Raw genomic sequence first — 22991 nt, forward strand, 5'->3', positions numbered from 1 at the left:
AGGTATTTAGGCTAATGGTGCATTTACTGCGGGGACAAATCTTCTAAAACGCTTTCCCATCAGCAAAGCCTCACAAGGAAAGTTTTTGATTTTGGAAAATGAAGTGCCACATATGTTTTCCCACTGGAAATTTACTTTATTGCTGATGGGAAAGCATTTTTGGGAAGATTTGTTGCTCGCAGTAGTGAAGATTTAAACATGCCAACAAAGCTTCCTGTATGCCATTACCCTTAATATTATCGTATGACTGCAAAGACAATTGTAATCAAAGTGTTACATTTTGAATTCATTTTAGTTATAATACATAAAGAGGAAATAGAAATATGTGGTGATCCTGTCCCTTCAAACAAGGGATAATCTCAGTGACAGCTGTGCATTAGCCTAGTCCCCTTTACAGTCTCAGTACATTTAGCCTTCGCTAAAAATGAGAAAATAAAGGAATTCAAAATATCTTTTTATGATGGTTAAATAGTATTCCAGACCTGAGCTTTGCTTGCAGCTAGAGTTGATTGGAGCTGCAGTGTCTGACTGCCAAGTTCTATTTACTGGTGGAGTCAGGTCCAGATTGAGAATTAAAATAGGCCCTGGCATTTCAGGTACACAGAGGCCCACACAGAGGCCCAAACAGCCCCCAGCAGCCCATTAAATACTGACTTTCTATGGCACCTTATAGCAGCCCCTCTGGCATTTGCCAGAGCCCACAGATTGCTAGTCCGGGCCTGGGTGGAGTTGAGCCACTGTGTCTGCCTAACGTGGCTGCTGCCACCTCATAAACAGCGTGTAGGGATTTAGAAGCTGGCTTCCACTTTGTTTGTAGCTGAAAATTCTGACTGGCATTATCATTCTGCATCCTCCAAGCGCTGTCGTTAGAAAGTTAAGCCAAGTAGGAAAACAATGGCCGACTGTCTGAAACTCTCTCACACGTGTATGGCTAATTCATCTGCATTCCCAACCTGTCTTCATTCAGTCTGCTATACCTTAGAAAAACCTTTGCATTTCTGCCAAGTCTTGCTTAAAAAAAGGCAGAAATTAATTTCAGCAAGAGTATTTGAATTAATTGGCAAACGTCTACGCTGTCCACAGAAAAACAAGATTCTAATTTGTCTCTGAAGTCTGTTTTGATATCAAGAGTTCTTGAATATATGCCAGTTTGTGGCAATGTGGAACTAGGACTGTTTTAGGGTAGGACCGAGAGGATTATGGCCTGATCCTCGGCATCATTCTACATTTTTAACCAATTTACTTTTCCTGAGTAAAAATAGCCATGCGTTTTTAAAAAATATTTACATTTTTTTTTTAAAATATATTTTAGCAACCTTACATAGAAATATATCCCATACTGTGCTGTATTGCCATATAAAACGATGCCAGGCCAGGTTAGGTATTATAACTGCAAACAGTGAAACCATTATTACACACAATCATTCGCTCACGCACTCTCTCACTAATTAGTAGCACAGAAAAGCTTCTGATGTGTAGAGTCAATGTGATTGGGTTCATAACAAGCAGTCAGTAAATCAAGATAGTATCGCACTCCTCAGGTCATACAATATGAATATTTATTGAAGATAAAAAGTCAGATATTTGAGTTAATGCTCTGAACTTTGTTTCTCTGAGAAAGGTCACAGCAGCGACCAAACCGTTGGAGGCAGGTTGGTTGTCCCTGAATTCTGAAATACCTGCTGCCCCCACATCTCCATCTATGTAAGTTGTTAAAGGTAATGATTATTTTATGGTCAGCCATGGTCACCTTTCACTTTTTAAAGGCTCTTCCACCGCACTAATGTCAATTCAGTACATGCAGAAATCTGCGATTGTCATGCTGGGCATGCTTTGAGTTATACAATAGAAATTCCTGCTTTGCCATTATGCATTAAAATTAAAATTGAAATCCTTGAAGAATTCCCTATGATGACTTTAAGCGATGACCCACATATGCTGTTTGCCTTCTGTGTAAAATGTTATCCTGGGCAATCTTTATCCCTGAAGGCTATTGGCAAGTTCAGCACCATGAATGGATTTTGTGTAGCTCTGTGTGTCTATGTGGTAAGTTGGCCATACATGGCCACATTTATTTGAGTTGGCTGTTTACAGGCCAGTGCATGGTACCATAACAGAGGCCTCCCCAACCCATATCTGGTTCATACTTTGCCATATATTGTTAGGGCTGAATGGAAGTAATAAAGGCAAAAAAAACTATTGTGCCTTTCAGACATCTCTCTGTTCTGTTCAATAGTGTGCACAGCAAGGCACTATGGTGTATTAAGGAAAGGGACTAAAATTATGAGTGTATATACATGAAACTTTGATTTTAAGTGCCCTGATTTTAAGTTTCCCGCATTTTGCATTTTTTATGTGTGGTCCCACCAATTTATAATGCATTTAAATGGGTGCATTTCCCTGATATTAAGTAATGTTTAACCGGATTTTACATCACAATTTTGTCCTAATGTTCCCAAAAACAGTTTTTTTCCTCTATGAATTTTATTCTTTGTGAAATAAAGAGGCTAAAAATGCAAACCAGATCTATATTTTGCCATGGTTCTGCCAGTAAATGGTCAGTTCCAATTAGTCTGCTCCCTTTACAGTCCTGCACCAATCACTTATTGATTTAGGTTGTGTATGTGACTGACCGGCCTTGCACATGCCCCCATAGTGTGTAACATTAGCTCTGCAAAGCTTAACCCTTGTTATTAACACAGTAAATATTGTATCTCAAAGTAAAACAGATTCCTGTGCTTATATCCTTTCAGTACTTGAAGAAAAAGGTACTTTAACACATTTCCCTGATTTTACGTTTCCCAGATTTTACATAATTTTTTCCTGGTCCCCCGAAAAAAATGTAAAATGGGGGTTCTACTGTATGTAGTGTAATGATAAGTGACTCAAGGTGTGGAATAAATAGTTTTGGATTTGTGGGATTTTTGTGTGATGAGGCAATAGTATTGCTGCAACTGTGAATAATAGTAAGGCTGAAAGTAATGATATTGGTGGAAGTAAGTGTTCATATAGGGCTGTACAAATTGCAGTGGCCTGCTGATGCTGAAATTAAATTCTTGATGGTTAGCAGGGAATGCTGGTTGTTTTAGATTAATAACAACTGGAGAGCTGCATCTTGAATTTTAAATAGCGGGCCCCACATAGGTTATATTGTCCATAACCCTATCTCCGTTAAGGAGAGCCCTGGTAAAACATAAATACCCCTTATTTATGTGATTGGCTTTAATTTTACTTTATTTCTTGATAAATGTTACCTGTGTTTGTGAATAGGTTAAGTCTTGCTAAAATATTTTGCTGACGTAAAATGAGCAATAATCCATAGACCCAAATTAAAGGGTTTCCCTAGTGGCCACATTGTTTATTCTACTTCATCTGGTTTATCACACAAACAAAGCATCAGGACTAGGCGATTTACATATTTGTCTGCCTTTACCTCCTCTCATCAAGAAAAACCATAAGCAACATAATATATTTTCTGAATCCTTAAATCCTTAAATCGAAAATGGATCTTAAAATGGAGAAGATGAGTCTAATTTTTGTATGCCTCCTTATTAATTAGGTAGCTTGCCTTTCAATTGTATTGCATCCCTGAGGAGACCTGCTTGTGCTTAAAAACAACAGATTTCTTCCTGTTACATTTACTCTCTGCTCGCCCAAACATCTAATAATCTAGCAATTAGGTGCCTCAAAAGCATCCTCCACCCTAGGACTGTTAATGCAATTTGATTACCCCCCTTCAGTTTGGCAGGGTGAATCAGATCGTCAGGGTGGTTCAGGCTGGAAACAAAGGGAGCGGATGAGCTTGTCTTAATTGCCTATGAACCTGCTACATCTGCCACAGTGATCAGTGACCTGCTGCATTTTAGCCTCATTATAGGACCTTTCTCTCTGTCGTTTCTCTGATCCTCCCAATTTTAACTGACAAGCGAAACCTGCAGTCATGGTTTCTTTTCTTTGTGGTTTCTTTCTTAAGTTTTTATTAATCATAGTTTTTAAGTTATTTAGCTTTTTATCCAACAGCTCCCCAGTTTGAGCCTTTAGTTGAGTGCTGAAAGCTACACTTTAAACTGGCACTTGATATTGTGCTTAAAGTTTATATTTGCCAGGTATACACCATATTTGGTACCATACTTTGTAGTTGAAGGGTCATATTTTTTATTGTTAGAGTGTTATTTTTTGTCTTATAACCAGAATAAGGTTGCACTTTGCACACCCTGATGTGTGAGAAGGATGGAATGAAACAAGCTGTTTTGTTAATCACTTTTATAACACCTATGAGTATTTTTTGCTTGTGCGTGGTCACACATGAAACGTGTTGTATAACTATAGAAGTGAGTCATATAAAACATGAGTCACTTAGAAGAAAACCTCAAATAGTCCCATAGAAATGGTATTAACTGAGTATGACAGTGAGTTTTAAAGGAAGCATTTAGGCTTGAAGAGTGGCTGGAGGATGCTGTGAATGCATGAGCAACAGTTGCAATATTGTACAGCAACAGACAGCAGACCTTATTGCACCTTAAAATATTGTTCAGCGTTCATTCAAAATGTGGGGATGGGCTCTTCCTGACGTGAAAGGGGGCTGTTATAGGCAGAAGCATGAGCCTGAACCTTGGAGTCTGAAACTGAAGGGTTATGGGGTACTGAATGTGACATATAGCCTTTAAAGAGGGATGTATTTTGAGCTTTGAGTAAAACGACAACTTTTCACATAATTTTGCTCAAAATACACCCATTGTAGAGACTCCTGAATACTGTGTAGCCAATAGGGATGCACCAAATACAGGATTCATTTTGGGATTCTGCCAAGATTTATCCTTTTTCAGCAGGATTTGGATTCTGCCGAATCCAAGTGCCTGGCTGAACCGAATCTGAATCCAAAAAATCATGTAGCTTTTGTCACACAAACAACGAAGTAAAACATTTTTCAGTGCATGTATAAAATGGAGACAAAAAGGAACACCAAGAGCCCCAATAGTGTAATATGTTTTCTTTATTATGTTACTATTGTATGTCTCCTATTATGTCTCCCACCAAGATACTTGGTTTCCAATTTAGATAATATATACTAGTAGCCTATCCCCCATGTCCATCAGCACTTGTTTCCCCATGCTGTGAACTATTTCTCCTCCCCTTGTTTCCCTCCCCCCCATATACTTGGCCCAAGGGCATCACTTAGTATCCACACTTTCCCATAATCCAAACAGCTGTATACAATAATATTTTACAAATTTGCCTGTCTCTGTGTTTTTTTAGTTGTTTTTGCTCCCGTTCCATATTGCCTGATGAAGCAGGAAATGCCTGCGAAACGCGTTGCAATACTGTTTTGTGAATAAACTATTATTGAAAATTACCACTTTCGTTGGTGTCTGCTTGGAGGAGGTAAGTTCATTACTACCTCCTCTGAATTACCCATTGGGTTTTTAAGTGCTTTTAGCTATTTTTATCCTTTTGCCGCCTCTGTTTTGTCTTACTACCATTTTTCAGTGCATACTTAATAGCCAACTTCAGTTTTGAAAAGTTTGAGGGCAAGTTCCTCATGGAAGAATTCAGGGTTGGAATTCCAGTATAGGGGAGAGAAAGGTTTAAGATGTTAGATGACACCCGGTGTCAATGTTAAGAAAAGATAGTAGAACTGTAAAACATCAAGGAATGTATAACGATCCAAGTGCTAAGATTAATTGCATTGGAGTGAAGGTGTTGAACGCTAACAAAAGTGGTTTGTGAGTTAATTGCTTAATGGGAACCCATGATAAAGGTTTCCAGCATCAAAGAAGATTGTTCTCTCTTAGGTGTTTGCAGAGAATTCTAGAAACTGAGCTTGAGATAGACTAAAGAGAGTAGAAGGTGGTGCAGGGCCTTTATTTAGTAGAAGTTCACAGTATAGTTGGGATATCCGATAGAGTGAGGGCATGAGTAAACATTTAAACAGTTCCTTGAGTGAGAAAATGTAATGCAAAAAAATATCCAATAACTAAGTTAGCCATCCCTCTCCTTTATCAACTGACTTCACTGACAATTATATTGTTTTAAATAAAAAAACAGTCAGAAAAAGAAACAAAGTGTCTAACTTAATTGGCTTATGGCAGAGAGCCCAGAACAGCCACAGCAGAAGATAAGATACTTTTGTAACAATTTCTAGATAAGCAAATAAGTTATTGTAACAATATAAGATAACAGGTCCCTTGGGAAAAGTTAGACTCACTGCTTAAAGGGCAATTCACCTTCATTAGCAAAACTGTAATAACTGAAAAAAACACAGAAATATGTTCAAACTTTCATAACCTGCCAAATTTTGTAAATGGGTATGGCCAAAAAAAATGTCATTGCGTTGCATGGTAATTTTTTTTTTTTCAGGTATGGAAACCAAGGGCCCTGATTTCAGTACAAGCTAGATTGTAGAATGAGAAACATTTCAATCAATGAAGTGAAACAAAGAAAGAATACCTCTGCCTTCATCCTGCAAAGGGCTAGTCCACACGGGGAGATAGCGACGCGTTTGTGGTCGCGGCGACAAAGCGCCGCGACAGTCGCCGCGACCGGCGCAGGCGACAGTTTTGTATGGGCGCCTATGTAAAAACGCCTGTGCTAACCACACGAGGCGATGCGCTTTTCAACAGTCGCCTGAAAATGCCTAGCTTTGTCGCCGCGACCGCAAACGCGTCGCTATCTCCCCGTGTGGAATAGCCCTAAAAGTTTATGTAAAGGCGAACTTTCCATTCTAGTTGTGAAGGCAAGGCTACATTAGTTGTTGTACATTACATTTTGCTACTGATGGCTGTGTCATATTATATTATGTAAATCTAACGCCACCGACAGTGAGGTTCTCTGTGACAGGGAAAGAATTTCTTTGTAAGAAATTTTGTTCAGAAAAATATTACGTTTCACATCTTTTTATAATTAAAAACAGCTGTAAATGTTTTGCATTTAGTAAGCATATTACTAGAATATGTTGAGATGGGCTTTACCTAAACAAGTATGTCATACAATGACGTTTGGCCAGGTTGGGGACCCATCAAATTCTTGTCACATCCAGCCTGTGGACAAGTCATAGTCAGAACTTCTGGAGGGCCCAGCAGTGTGTGTGTGTGTGTATAGTGTAAGTGACTTGTGTATCTTCTCTAACCCAACAGTAAGGGGGGATTCACAAAAGTGGAGGAAGCATATTTTTGATGTAAAAGTGGTGTTAAAAGTGGTGTAAATACAATCTCCGTATTAACAAACAGAAATCCACCAAAACAAATGATATTCTGGTGAAAGGAAGAACAGTTTACAGATACTTTTGTGAATATGTCGTTAACTGACTAAAAAGGAGAAGAAAACTACGTCTTTAATGTTGTTTTCTCCCAACCTCTATCTCCATTTCTGTGAATTTGTCTTTTAAACAGAACAGTTTCCAGATTTTGTCTTTCACACAACGTTTTTAAAATGGAGTAAAGCACAGTGTAACTCTTCCACCTGTGCGAACTCTGCATTGTTTCCTTCAGTCTCCATTTATCCCACTTTAAGGTTCAGTATGGGGGGCAAATTAGCAATAGTCATGGGGATTAGCAGCCTATTGTCGGGGTACTGTTTTCTGTGTAATCAGAAATTAATAATGATAGGTTAATAAACAGTGTTGGACTGGGATGTTGGATTATTATTTAAAGGTAAAGTAAAGCCACCCATTTTAGGTTTTTAAGCCCTCCCCCATCATGCCCAGACCTACAGTGTGCTGTCACTTTTGTTTCCAGCATCCATCTTGCCAATCAGTGAGCAGTGAGCCCATACACACTGGAAAGCTAAACTGGGATCTTGGGCTATTGCTAAAGATAAATTCAGAAAAAAATGTCGGTAAAATGTTGTTTGAAATGTGTGAAAGACAAAATTTGGAAACTGTTCTGTTTAAAAGACAAATTCACAGAAATGGAGATAGAGGTTTGTGAATATAGAGGGAAATCTGACAATTTTATCTCCACTTTCATTTTGTCTCAATATCACCACTTTTGCGAATTTCCTCTTAGTTCGCATTAAATAGTCAGATCCCAGCCAGGATATCTTGGATAAATCTAACCTTATGAATTCAGAGCATGAAAATGCTCATATGGCTCAAGTGAATTTGTTTATTATGGGTGAAAGGAAGAAGGTGATTGGGAAAATAAGGAGATGCTAAATAGGGATGTGGATATAGAATGGATTGTATGAAAGAACTAATTGTCCTTGTAAAAAAAAAAAGCAAGAGTTGGGGGGGTTGTTTCTAATACCTCTTATTAGTCAGAATAACAAACTGTATATGATATGTACAAACATGATATGTGTTCACGAACATAAATAATGAAAATTCTTCTTCAGTGTAATGTCTTCAGTTGTAAGCAGCAGTTTATGTTTGGGAAAATGAATACAGAAGGGGCATGTATTTCATAAAGTAAATGGAGCCAAATATGTTAAGCAAGATGCCCAGGTTGTATGCAGGTATGCACAGATATCAGTAGAGCATATGGAAACCTCAAGGCTAGTATTTTGAGTAAGGTTGGCATGGCTCTTGGTTTACCAACTCTATCTTTGAATTGGCACCATGATTCTAACTCTGGAAAGTTGTAGAGCTCTGTTTATAGGAAGGGATTTGTCATATATAAAAAATATTTTCTCTCTGTTTATCCACTTTAAATACAAATACATTTTAGGACTGGTGCTGCTGTACTGTTGCTGAACATAGGGAAAAACACAAATTTGCATAAAATAAAACTGGCCATAGACGCAAAGATTTGAACGTACAAATCTTTGTTTCATATGATTTTCTGACTGTGTGTGGAGTGTCCGACATTCTGCGTGCCATGACAATCGGTCGTTCAGTCTATCGGAGAGGTTAGAAGATTTCTGTCGGCTACCGATAATTTCTCTGCATGTATTGGCGATCTGACGATATCAATGGGAGTCTGTCACCAGCTTTTGTAGGAAATACTTTTGTATGATTGCTGTCAGGGGCAGAACATCATCTGATCTGTTTTTTTACTACTTTATTTGATCTCATGGTTAGTGGCAGGTCATGACATTGCAGTGCAGGAGCATTCATCCGATATAGAAGGTATATCTGCACATCTATGGGCAGCTTTAGCCTACTTGTGTTGTGCTGTTATGTTTTCCCTTTAACACACCATGTGAAGGTACAACCAGCCAACAAGGATCACTTTCTAAGGTCACTTTGTGAACATGTATTCCTCCTTCTAACACTGTGATGAGATAAAGTTCTTAGGTTCCTGCTTTACTAAATTTTATGCACGCCACCTTCATCTCTGCTTCAGACATCTGCAAAGTCATTATTAAACTATTCCAAATTCACTGTGAAAGACATCTGTTCAAATTGAATTACGACCCCTTTTCTGCTTGACTAGCTTAAATGATAATTGATCTGCGGAAGAAGAAGAAGAAGAAAAAAAAAGATTTGAATTGTTTGGGATTTCTCTTGACTTTGCAGAAAACTCAATTATTCGACAATAATGGTAACTAGATTAACAGTGAATTGTCTTGCACAGCCCAACATTTTTTTGTTACATTGTGTGCAGTTCAATTTTGCTGCTTCCAGAAATTTCGGAGGTGTATATCTTGTATGTGACTGCAGACGAACATTTTTTCTAAAATGCATGCTGTTTTATTTGTATTTTATAGAAATAAACTATAAAAGTTTATTTTTGTCTAGCAGCTCCTGCAGCAATCCTGTTCCGGTAAAGTGGATTATTGTCATCACAGGGGAGAAATTTTTCCCTGGAATAGTTGGTTTACTGTGTTGGGCTTGATTGGGATGGAGCCCAGTAAGTGGTGCTCATTTATAAACAATGAGCAAATTTGCACCAAGGCAGTAACCTTTAGCAACCAATCAGTGATTACATTTTTTGAGCCACCTGCAGGGAAAACAATGAAAGCAAACATCTGATTGGTTGCCATGGGTAACTGTCCTGGTTCAAATTTGCCCAGTGTTTATAAATGACCCCGAATAGTGTTGGTTCATGCCTGACCCTCCTTAAAGCCTGTACTGTGTCTCCTGCAGGCAACAAACGAAATATAGTTGGGAAAAGTCACAGTTCCCCTATAACTGTATGCCAATCTTCTGTATGCTACCTAAGTATATTAAAACTATTGCAACACTGCCACCTTACTGAGCGTAGGGAAATAAACCTTATTATTGGTACAACCAGATGCCTAAGCTGGTACTGTATATGTAAAAAACTTAGTACATGCGTATGGCATCCAACATGTGGATAAAAAGATGTCTTGTAAAAGTTCTCAACTGCAGCTTTACTTCCACCAGTTCCAAAGCTACATGCTTTGAGTTCCTCTCACTGGACTACTGTGTCCTATACAGAGACACAAATGTAGACTGTTTGGGGTGTGAAAGGCAGAGGAAAAATATGCAGATGCTAAAAAGATATCTCTAACTATATTTTTACATTTCAACAGTGCATTTTATTTTTTGATATTGGAAATGGCAATTGGATTTTGTTGCTCATGGAAAATTGCACTTGTTAAAAAACACCAAAATACTTTTTGTATGCCTGTGTATTTAAATTGTATGTACAGGTATGGGACCTGATATCCAGAATGCTTGGGACCTGGGATTTTCCAGATAACGGGTCTTTCTATAATTTAGATCTCCATACCTTAAGTATAATATAAAATCATGTAAACAATAAATATACCCGATAAGCTGGTTTTGTTTCAAATAAGGATTAATTATATTTTATTTGGGAAGTACAAGCTCCTGTTTTATAATTACAGAGAAAATGGAAATCATTTTTAAAAATTTTGATTATTTTGATAAAATGGAGCCTATGGGAGACCGCCTTTCCGTAATTTGGAGCTTTCTGGATGACGGGTTTCTGGATAACTGATCCCGTAACTGTATAACATTCATTTAATTGCACCAAGATGCCCCATTCTGCATTTGTGCATGATTAAGCAATGGAAATGGTTTAAATGTGGCAATTTGACTAGTCAACCATACAAAGGTATTTTCCTGCTTTTAAAAATACATCATTCTAGCATATATATCTCTATGACCATATTTTTCATAAATGAATAACATAGTAACATAGTAAGTTAGGTTGAAAAAAGACAAATCCGACATGTTCAACCTATATATAACCTGCCTAATTGCTAGTTGATCCAGAGGAAGGCAAAAAACCCCATTTGAAGCCTCTTCAATTTGCCTCAGAGGGGAAAAAAATCCTCCCTGGCTCCAAGATGGCAGACTAGTCCCTGGATCAACTTGTACTATGAGCTATCTTCCATAACCCTGTATTCCCTCACTTGCTAAAAAGACATCCAAGCCCTTCTTAAAGCTATCTCATGTTTCAGCCTATACAAATGATTCAGGGAGAGAATTCCACGTCTTCACAGCTCTCACTGTAAAAAAAACCATTCCGAATATTTAGGTGGAATCTCCTTTCTTCTAATCAGAATGGGTGACCTTGTGTCAGCTGGAAAGACCTACTGGTAAATAAAGCATTAGAGAGATTATTATATGACCCCCTTATATATTTATACATAGTTATATCACCCCTTAAGTGATATGATGAGTAGTTTTAATGACATGTTTTTTGCATGCACCACTTAGTGCTTGGCTGTGTATAGAGAGGTTTGTGGGCAGGCTCTGCTGTTAATTTTGAAACTTTACAAAACAAAGGAGTGAAAAGAAGTACAAAAGGCAAGTTAGGTTCTGCATACTGCCTCTGTGAGTCTGCAACAGTATATAAACATTGGCTAAACAACAAAAAGCCTAAGGGTGGTGGTACACCTGGCGATTCAGGGAGAAAATAGTCCACATGGACAAACGTAATGCTTTCTATTACTTTCTATATCATATGGGGGAAGCAATTATTTTAATCAGGTGGTTGCATCTGCAGGGTAAGGGTGATGGCACAATCACCCAGCGACAAATCTACTCTTCTTCGGTCAACTAATCTCCCCGAAATGCCTTCCTGTTGGCTAGAATGTAAATCCCCAGAGGAATGGCACTCAGATTGCTTCATTTTCCGAAGTCACTCGAAGTTGCCTCATGAGGAAACTTCTGGCGACTTTGGAAAATCGAAATGATCAGAGTGCCATCCTGCCGGCGATTTACATTATAGTCAATGGGAAGGCATTTCAGAGAGATTAGTCGCCCCAAAAAGAGGAGATTTGACACTGGGCGAGTGTGCCACCACCCTTACCCTGCAGATGCAACCCGCTGATTAAAATAATTCCCCCCATATGTAATAAAAAGCATTAAGTTTGCCCATGTGCAGTAACACATAGGAACCAATAAGATGTTTGCTTTTAAACATGTGTATATGTCCAAAAAAAAAAATATTATTTAAGGCACAAATTGCAAACTGCAAATATTTAGGTGCACACTCTGCATTTGAGTTACGCCATGACTTTGGTGGTGGAGAAAATATTTGCAAAACACTTTCACAAATTTGCGGAAATTTGCGGAAATGCGAATTTGCGAAAGACAAGCACAGCAGTGCAATATTTTAACATTCAGGAAAAAACATGGCCAATACAACCATTTGTAAATAAATATGTGCTGAGCAAACTGGATGGCACTGTTCAACAGGAGGCCTGGAACAGTTCTGTATTCTTAACATTTGTAAAAAATTACTCATTAAATACAGTTTATAAAATATTGTCTTGTATGGGAAGAATATAACTGAACGCCTAAAACTTCGTCAGAACTTGTGGGAGTCCTACTTTGGCGTATGGTATAAATCCCAAAAAAATGGCACATGACAGCAATAACAATAATACTACTTCTCAGATATAATCCATTAAATCGTAAGCCTTATCCTTTTCAATGCAGTAAACAAGGGTGTCTGCTGAATAATTACCACACATTACTGTTTAGGGTCCCCATCTGACTTTTTTTCCTAAGCTATCTGAAGTTTTGTCCTGTCGCAAAGTGTCTCAAATAAGCACAAATCTGAGTATTTTTTTTAGTGTGGTTGTGCTGCCAACTTCTTCCTGTCTGTTATAATAAATGTAAAGTGCTGTCACGTATAATCTTACATGCTATACCAATTCACTTTTTTGGTAGCTTCCAAACTCAAATATTAAGATAGTAGGGCTAGTGACTACTGCCCACTATTCAAGATTAATTAATTACCTAATTACAAAATGGGGAGCTTTTAGACCACTGGGTGCTTGACATTTGAATGCTAGGATGTCTTAAAGCCATGAGGGAAATCCCTATTCTGCAATAGCTTTTGTTTGCTCTAAGTGGCAGGTTTCCTGTTGGGTTATTAACCCTGTTCTAACTCCTTGTTGGGGCACCAGGCTGCCAAGTTTTTCACACCTCTCTACTTCTCACTGCCTCAGTGAGCTATGGCAGAAAGTCTGGCAACCAAGATGTCACCCCTTTGGCCAAAATTACTCATACTTACCTGAGTATTATTTTCACTGTCATCTCTCCCACATACTGCTGCTGTTCTGGGGTCACTAGATGTAGGATACCTGGTCAGTGCCCCATGGTTGGGATTTGAAAAGCTTTCTATAGGTTAAAAACAATAATGAGAACATTGAGCAAACTAATAGTAAAGTAAAGTAGATATTCCCATTATTAGCTGTTTAGTAGGGATGGGCGAATTTTGTTTTGCAGCAGAAATGACGCACAGAGACTTGTATGATGGCGTGTGTAAAAAAAAAGACGTGCGTCAAAAAATGTTTTTGATGCCTATAGACTTTAATGGGAGTCGGCGACATTTCGGCGAAATGGGTCAAATTTGCCCATCCCTGCTTTAGCTGTTTTCATGGGAACTCGGGATCTGGTCAGTCTGGCTGAGTCATATGAACAATAGGGCGTTTGTCATGTTTCACTGACCAACCCTTCTCCTGTAAGTGTGGCTTCCCGGTGTGGGGGGGGGGGAGTTTCTAGTAGGCTTAAGGTATAAAGGTCCTAACTATGGAAAGATCCGTTATTCGAAAAACCCCAGGTCTCGAGCATTCTGGATTTTGTGGGGATCTCTACAAGAAGGGAGTACGGTAGGTTACCATCACAGTTTAGTAGAGGAAGGAAAGACCTTTCTATGTGGAGTAAAGTAAACATCAGACATATATTCACTGTAAATTGCTTAAATAGACAATTTTATTTGCCCCCTTCCTCTCTATGTATAGGAGTGAAGCAGGTATACTGTAGTGCATTTAAGCTAATAAAAGCCCTGACAGGCTTGGGCTATTATACATGCCACATCAAAGGGTTATTGTTGGTCTCTCTTGCTTTGTTAGTAGATCGTCCTATTGCATATGTACTCTCAGTTTTTATGAGTTAGGTATCTATACTACGCTGTTTATATGTACATCTGAGCATTAAAGGACTATGCCACTTGTTCTTTGTCAGTACTTAAAAGTTTTAAAAAAAAGTTTTAAGAATAAAAGATTATTCATATATTTCAAAACCTTTTGTATTAAAAAGTCTGTATTCATTACCTGAAGGGATGTTTTTGTGTAGGCATTAGCCAAGGTATTTGTAAATATAGCAGTCAAGGGCCCCTTATCTGCATTCTTCTTCCATAGATGTTTTTAGGCAATTAAACTAGGGCTATTATTTGTGGTTTTGATGCTCTTGTTTGGGCTACTAAAAAAAATATAGCGGTAAACATTCATGAAACTGGTTCCCGTCTGCTATTACCATTAAATCAGATTTAGACTTTATCGGGGGAATGTAATAAAAATCGCTAACGGAAAAACTATTCGCAATGCGAAAAGTTATGCCTTTGCGCGAACAAATTTTGCTTTGTGCGAATTTAATATAGCTTTTGCGAGCCCAGAAACTGTTTAGCGACCACTTCCGACAGTGAAAGACCGTTTGCGAATTTTATAGTTTGCGCCAATGCGCAGTCAATGTAATAAAACTTCATACTGAAAAAGTCGTTATGTTTGCTCCAAAAGATTACGACACCTTCAAGCACTTCTTATGACTGCGCAATTAAAATTCGCAATGCGCAATTATAATTCGCAATGCAAAAACAGTTTAAGGAACAATATTACATTGCGAGATGTGGATTTTTAGTCTTATTGGTGCGAATTGTTTTGCTCTTTGCGACTTTTATTACATTCCCCTGTATGTCTATAACATACCTTCCAACACACTAAATGAGAAATTTTAGGTCACATCCTAATCCTATTAAATAATTGAAGTAGCCTAGCCGATTTTTTTTCTCCTCTGTACCGTGTCATATCCATTTATAGATCATGTTTTGCTGACCTGTGTGGTCCTTTTGCTTTGAATAATTGAATTATTGGTTGACTAAATAATTTAGAACAATTTAATAATTATTTCTCTCATGCTGCAACATGCATGAGGCAATGCTGGTTATAATTAACATTGCTGAGATTTGCAGGGAGATTAAATTGGAATGGCTGGAAGCTTCATGTGCATTTAATTTGTACCGTAACTTTTTTTAATTAACCTTTTGTCTTGATATAATGGAGTTTTGTCTCATTATTGGCAGAGCCCACATATTTTTTTCATGTTTGTGTTGCACTTTGTAGTGTACATCTGTACAGGAATGTGCTTATGGTATTGCCACATAGTGTGTTTATATAGTTTATTCCAACATAACCCAAAGACTTTGACGGGACTGTTCAGGTAGACCTGGACCTGAAACATGACCCATGCCTGCTTACCTGCATTTTTGCTATCTTCACCCCTTACCTGCAGAAGGGTTTTATAATCCTTTACAAGCCGTTTGCAACTTGGGAACCCATATTGGAAATAAAGGAAACCTGAACACAACCCTTTATATGCTGGAAATCTTCAGTGGCGGGATGTCGTCATTTTCAGCACTTATTTTCAAAATGTTGTCTATTGATGCAGGCTACTGTTGGAATCCTGGACCTATTAACACCTTGGTTAATAGGTCCCTACAGGGTGAATTGGCACTTTACAACAAAACACACATATGGACTGAGTGGTTTTAGAAGCAAGATCCTTTATTCAATGGTGCTGATTCACTCAGTGACTTGGGCAAAAATTTGCAAGACCATGACTAGGACTGCACTCAATAAATTATAGATTTTAGAAGCTGACACAGACAGTGTAAAATCCTGCTAAGACACAAATAGGCGCTTACTTCAAGTTCTGTTTATATCATGTAATAAAATGTGTGTTTTGTTTGTAAATTAGCCATAAAGAGTATTTATTTCTTTATAAATTGATTGTTGGTGTCATGGAATACAAATGTGAGCTCCCTAGATGGGGCATGGTTCTTTTCCAGTTGTCAATAATCTTTCTCTCAGCCAGCAGTGTTTAGAATATGAAATGTTAATGTGGCCTAATAGGTTGCTTGGACTGTGCAGCTTCCATCTATTGAACTACCAAATCCCAACAAAGATCTTTGCCATTCGGGCAGGCAATGCTAGTTTGAGTGCCTGTGATTACATTACTCTGACTTAGATGAACATGGTTTGCCTGCCCTGATTTTTCACTGTCGTTAAGCTTTTTGAAATTTCTGGGTTGGGGGTAACAGTAATAAAATTCTGTTTAGGGTAGAAACACTTCTAAAAACTACAAGGACTTCTAGTAACCTGGATTTAGTGCCCTCAATACTTAATGAGACAGGCATGTGCTGAAACTATATTTATCAACAGGCCCCCACGGATACTTTTACATAGAAGACAAGGTTGACATAAAGACACGTCCTTTAAGTTCACCCTTTCCAACGTCAAAATGAATTAAAAAAAATATATGTTTGACCCTAGTTTTACTCACAAGGTTTTCTACCAATTGTAATGAAATTCTCACATATTTTCCATTTGGCTCATTGTTTGTGGTTCAGTCCTCATATGTGGACTAAGTTTATCAGAAAAGTTGTGGTTAAATTGTAGCTGGTCGTAATGGGGTGTGTAAAGGTATGTTGGGCCAAAATACTTAGAGATATGCAATATTCCTCATATTCTTCACTGTTCTTTTTGTGATCTTGAGTCAGCATGAGCCCTATATTTTCAGATCTCATGAGAAAGTGTATTCGTTAACATAAAGACCAAATGCACACAAAGTATAGACTTTTTCTTTAGGTTAAGACTATAGTATTAGCCTTTATATGTCACCCTGTGACTGTACTGGGTTCAGCATTGACCTTATTACTTTAATCCTGCCATTATCTGACCTTATCTGAATCTTTCATCCACTTTAATCCATGAATTTTAGTGTATTGTTTATTGTACAAGGACCTGCATCTGGTTCTGATAACCCTAAAAGGCATAATGCTGGTCTGTGTTAGTTTTTTATCCTTGCAGACTCTAGTTCTGATCATTAACCAGAGCCATCTTTCCTAAATGTTTGGCTTTGTGAACAGTTCTTTAGTGTTTGGGCAGGTCTGGTCACAGTTCAGTGTGCACTTCTTTCCCCAAATCAACAGTAACACAGACTTGGCATTCCAAAGGTATTCATTGCACATCATAGTAACATGACTTCAATATCTTTTGGGAACTTGTGATGAACTGGAACAACACAAAATAACCTCCAGAGTCAGTTCATCAAAGCCCTGTTTGTCAGACAAGAAATCTCTTTGTGTCTTTCCACGGCTCATGGTGTCTGCCTAAAAATATCCTGTCTATTTAATGAAAGGTTCATTAGCAGAAAGAGAGAAATGCTTGGTATTTTTGCTTTGAGATGAGCAATAATACTATATTAAGTTCACCCTTGGAAGCATGATACATGCTTTTGGTTCACTGGATTTTAAGGTCACAGCAAACAACAGTGAAGTGTTGAAACATTACTGTTTTTGCAATATGAAATATCTTCAGATTTGAATGTTCCCATTTCAACCATTATCCAGTGCTTACCTTCTGTATGAAGCAAAAAGGCCACATTTCTGTATGGTGGATGTATAATGATGTCTGGTGAAAGAACTTGACCATCTTTTTGTGAAGGCCTAGAGCTAAAAATCCTCAGGCTCATGTAATAGTTAATATATCAAGATTCTCTTAATGGTCATTCTGGAAATAAAAGATTACTTATAGTAAAACAAATACAATGGCTTATTTGTGAACACAAGAATCTTTCAATTTAGCATAATTTGGATTTAAGGGCACCACAACACTGTTTAAGAGACTTTAGACAAAGTAGATTAAGTCCCCTCCAGCACATTGGAGCTAAGACTTGAGGCTTGCTGAGCATTGAAATTGACTGCATTGAAATATTCTTGTGCATCCAGTCATACACATTATTGCTGATAAGAGAAGTATTTGGAATCTTTTTTGCTTGCCTGGGCAATCTCTATGACCTGTGTGGAATGGGCATCACAGAATACTTGCATTCTCCTTCTGTTAATTAATTGTTGAGATGAGATATTCTATTATTAACTGCAGCAGTTCAGCAGGACTAGGCATTTAGAGATTCATTTAGGAAACTTGGAAAGGCAGAAAAAAAACATCTACATTACATTAAAGTTAATGAAGCGGCAAATAAACCCCAGAAATGTTTATTATTGTTTATGTGTCTTTGAAAGCATAATACAGTCATAGAACAGTTGCCACCCTTGTACTATTAACTAGAAACCTTATTATAATGTGTAGTATTTCCCCTATTAAATAGGAACTGTAGAGTGAGGTAAAAGTTCATCGCTTACACAAAACAAAAGTGGACAAGACAAAAGAAATGGAATGTAAACAATACAGGCATGGGATCTGTTATCTGGAATGTTTGGAATGTAGGGTATGAGGTCATATATATATATATATATATATATATATATATATATATATATATATATATATATATATATATTTATTTATACTATTTGCTTAAATAGTTTTGGATAAAGGGTTTCCAGATAATAGAACCCATGCCTTCTGTGTTTTATGCAGTAAATCAGAGCCAGACCAAGGATTTTTGGCACCCAAGGCAAGGGTCCCCTTTGGTCCCACCACACCATTACCTAGGGTTGTCACCTTTTTTTCCTTTTGAAGGTGCAGACAGCTTGGTGGGTGATGCGGGGGGTGGAACAATGCTGTTTAAGGGTGGGACTACCCACCTTGGATGGGTAACTTTGATTCCAGGAAAGTCCGTTTTGAACTGGATAGCCCCGTTTTGAACTGGATAGCACATGTAAATACCAAACTGTCCTGGTCCTGTTGCATACAACATCATGTACCTACCCCTACACACATTAATATAATTTTGTACATTATACTTTGTCCTCATATAAATAACAATGAGATGCTCTGAAGTGACCCAATGAAAGTGCCAGGAATGGATTCTGGTTAATTTTGATTGGTTGGTTTCATTCTATGACTGATGGTATTATGTTTCCATTGACAGGAGGCTGTGAGGAGTGCTGAAGATGTCCGATAGTGTGGATATTGAAGAAAAACCTCCAGCTCCCCCTCTGAGAATGAATAGTAACAACCGCGATTCTTCAGCATTGAATCACTGCTCCAAACCACTTCCTATGGCCCCAGAGGAGAAGAACAAGAAAGCCAGGCTGCGCTCCATTTTCCCAGGAGGAGGGGATAAAAGTAAAGTATCAGTGTATGACATTAGAAAATGCATTGTGTCTTTTTTTAACTTTTATGTTATTTTTCCATGCTGTTTTGATTATTAAGACAAGGGATGTTTGAGATTCTGCATGGCAAAGTGGTGCATTAGGTCTGAATTAGAATTGATGACATGCGCACTATCACTTCCTTATGGTTCCAGTCACATTAAGTGAGTTGTGCTTAGCTATCGCTCAACATAATGCTGTTTTGTATTAGGGAGTTAAAGTGCATTTATCAGCTAGGGAGACAAGAGTTGTACTGGTCCGCCGGTTTCTCTGTAGTTTCTCTGTACAGCGCTGTTATTTGCTGCCATTGCTACATCATTGCAGAGTAGAAAGGGAATTATCTCGGTTAATGACCTGTCAGGAAGAGGGGGATTAATATCTTTGTGCCTTAAATGTTGGTTAAACTATAATTCTCTGAATCCGCACTTAGGGCAACCCCCAAGAAGATAGAGGTGGTATAATTGCATATACTGTATACTGCTCTCTTGCTGTGCTTGATCATTAAAACCCAGCGTTCCAAGCAAATCTCTATGGGTATGCTTGGACATGTCACTTTTGCATATGTGTGTTTCTGTACATGGAAGGAATTGTGCATCCCTGGCTTTGCCATTGGTTAAGCTGGTAACAGGGTAATTAAGCGCTTAACTAGACAACCTCTGGTTCCCCTTTCAGTTCCTTGTTTAATCACGTACTGTACGTTGCGTCATGCTCCTTTGGAAACATTCATTGCTCGTTGTATCGAATTTTAATCAACTGTGACATTGTGAATTCTATTGTGTGTGTGTGGGACATAAAAAAATGTTCTGCATGCAACAATCCAGTGTGGCTTGTGTGTGTTTAATTAAATAACGCATTTTTCAAAATGCCTCATTCCATATGAGTGAAGTCCCAATCTGATTCAGATTTACACTTGCATATAATGATAGTGATGGCTGTGCGTTGCCATATTTCCCAGCCATGCTGCTGCTCGAATTTGCATTGTTGGTAATAATCTCTCCCAGCATTTTAGAGTGGTGATGTAATAACAGGTGCAACATTTGTTTCAGTACTAGTAACCCACAGCAACCAATCAGCAGGTCAACATTTATTGATCATTAGACATCCTCTCATCTGATGCCTGTTTTAGTAACACATAACCGTCTATTGGGTTTTAGTGGGTTACATAACCTCTAGGGGTGTGAATAAGACCTTACCAGTTAATAGTATAGTCAGGAAAAATTAGAAGCTTGTAATTCTTTAAAGGGGACCCATCACGCAAAAAAAATATTCAGAATACTATTTTATCACATTAGTCAAGCAGAATTAACTTTAATTACACTATATAAATTATTTGAATCGAGATTCCTTCAGTCTGGGAATTCATAATTATAGCAAACTGGCAGGAGCCATTTTGTGGACACTGTTATTATGACAAGCCTTGTATCATCTCAAAATCTTGTTTGTGCGCCAGAATGGGGGACCTGATAAGGCACAGAGGAGGGGCAGACAATATTTGATTGACAGCTGAGATTTTTAAATGAGCTTACAACAGCTATGAATGCTTTAATAAAAAATAGAAATTGGATTTCATGTTTAATTTGAAAAGGACGTTTATTATACAGATTTTTGTGTCTGGGTGACAGATCCACTTTAAAGGGGTTGTTCACCTTCTACACACTTTTTTTTTCAGTTCAGTTGTTTTCAGATTGTTCCCCAGAAATAAATACTTTTTTTCAAATACTTTTTTTAATTACTATTTATTTTTTACTGTTTTTACAAAATCTATTTAATGTTGAATGTTCCTGACTGGTGTTTGTCTGGCTCAGTAATTCAGGTGCAGACTCTAAACTGTTACAATTTTGCAACATTTAGTTGATACATTTCTCTGCAGTATCTGTGGAATATTAGCAACTATTGTATCAATTCTAACATCTGCCTTTAATGAAACCCAGAGATTCTGCTCAGCAGGGACAAATATAAGAAATGTATCAACTAAATGTATCAATTTAGAACAGTTTACAGGGTCGGCAACCCCCCCTCCCAGAGCTCCTTTAGAAGGTGAAAAATGACACTTTACACTTCAATATTAGAAAAACAGTGACACAGAAAATAGAAAGTAATTGGAAAAAGTAATTATTTCTGGTGATCTATCTGAAAACAACTAGTTGTTTGAAGGTGCACAACCCTTTTAAGAGTAACGACAAGGCACAAGGTTTATGTTTTGCTACGAGGTGAATTGTGCCATATAACTCTGCGCTATTCATATGAGATCCTTAAAGCAAGCTCCAGTCTTTATTAGTCATGTTCCGTTTTGGTATGCTGTGAATGAAAACAAGGGAAAGTCAATGACATTTTTGCTGAAAGTATTCAGGATAGAGCAGGTAGAACTGCACCTTTAATTATCATGATGTGGAACAGACTCTCAGAAAGGAAATTCCTTCAACACTGATCGCTCCAGACTAAGCAGTGAAACAGAGTCTCCTCAGTGTAACTTGTTATCTAGTAAATCATACCCACATGTTTTAACAATTTGGGGTATCTGCCATTAAGTATAATGTTACTAGGCTGCTTTTAATTATAGAAGCTTGTATTTCAGTCTGCAAGCACGTGCCAAGGGACTGCACTGAACCCTGAGGAAAGAGGCCTGGAATTCTTTTTCCAACCACACTGGGGGTTATTTACGGATCACTGGGGAGCTAACTGAATTGTTAAGACTGTTGATGAGATGGTTTTGAAAAGTTAAAAAATTAATTTTTAAGCATTTGTGCATGTTACATTTTATAGTTTGCTGAACAATAGGCAGCCTTTTTAGCCTCCCCTTTTAAAGGAGAAGAAAAGCTATGGAGAAATTTTATTGCTAATAGATTAGCTACAATAGTGCAAGCTAGAATGCTATATTTATTCTGTACAATGTTTTACCATACCTGAGTAAAAAGCTCTAGAAGCTTTCTCTGTTTGTTTAGGATAGCAGCTACAGTATTAGCTTGGTGTGAGATCACTTCCTGCCTGATTCTCTCCCTGTCCACTTATAGCTCTGAGTTTAGATTACAGCAGAGACGAGGGGGGGGGGGGAGAGCAAACTGAGCATGCTCATGCCCGGGGCAAGGAAGTTTAAGCTGAAGGCAGGAAGTCTGATACAGAAGCCAATGTGTATACAATAGAAGGAAAGAAATAAATTGTTTCTTTTGGCAGAGGACCCACTACTTTACTGGTATATTTAGGTGGACCTTTCTGATAAGGCTTACTTAGTTTTAACCTTTCCTTCTCATTTAATTCTGACAGTAATTTGTCAGGGATGATGGGGACAGGATGAAAATGTCTAGATCTGTGCAGAAAGGGGATGTATTATAATAGTGTTTGAATTCTTAGGACTTGTTAAGTATACTGTACTATGATTTGAAGAAAACACTGCCATTTTAAGTACAGGCATGGGATACGTTGTCCATAAGCCCGTTATACAGCACGCTCTGGATAAGAAAAGGCCATCTCCCATTGACTCAATCAAATAATTAA

General features: G+C 37.9%; 1 protein-coding gene across 3 annotated transcripts in view; it reads left to right on the forward strand.

The window, feature by feature from the left end:
* Positions 1-22991, forward strand: part of pak3.S (p21 protein (Cdc42/Rac)-activated kinase 3 S homeolog) — a 128766-nt gene that overhangs the window by 66336 nt on the left and 39439 nt on the right. For all 3 annotated transcript variants that reach the window (XM_041575246.1, XM_041575245.1, XM_018232975.2), the window contains exon 2: positions 19277-19473. In XM_041575246.1, coding sequence (XP_041431180.1) covers positions 19299-19473 — 175 coding nt within the window. In that variant the 5' untranslated portion in view covers positions 19277-19298. The remainder of the gene's footprint in view (positions 1-19276; positions 19474-22991) is intronic.

Source organism: Xenopus laevis, chromosome 8S, assembly GCF_017654675.1.
Source record: "Xenopus laevis strain J_2021 chromosome 8S, Xenopus_laevis_v10.1, whole genome shotgun sequence".
Classification (NCBI taxonomy): domain Eukaryota; kingdom Metazoa; phylum Chordata; class Amphibia; order Anura; family Pipidae; genus Xenopus; species Xenopus laevis.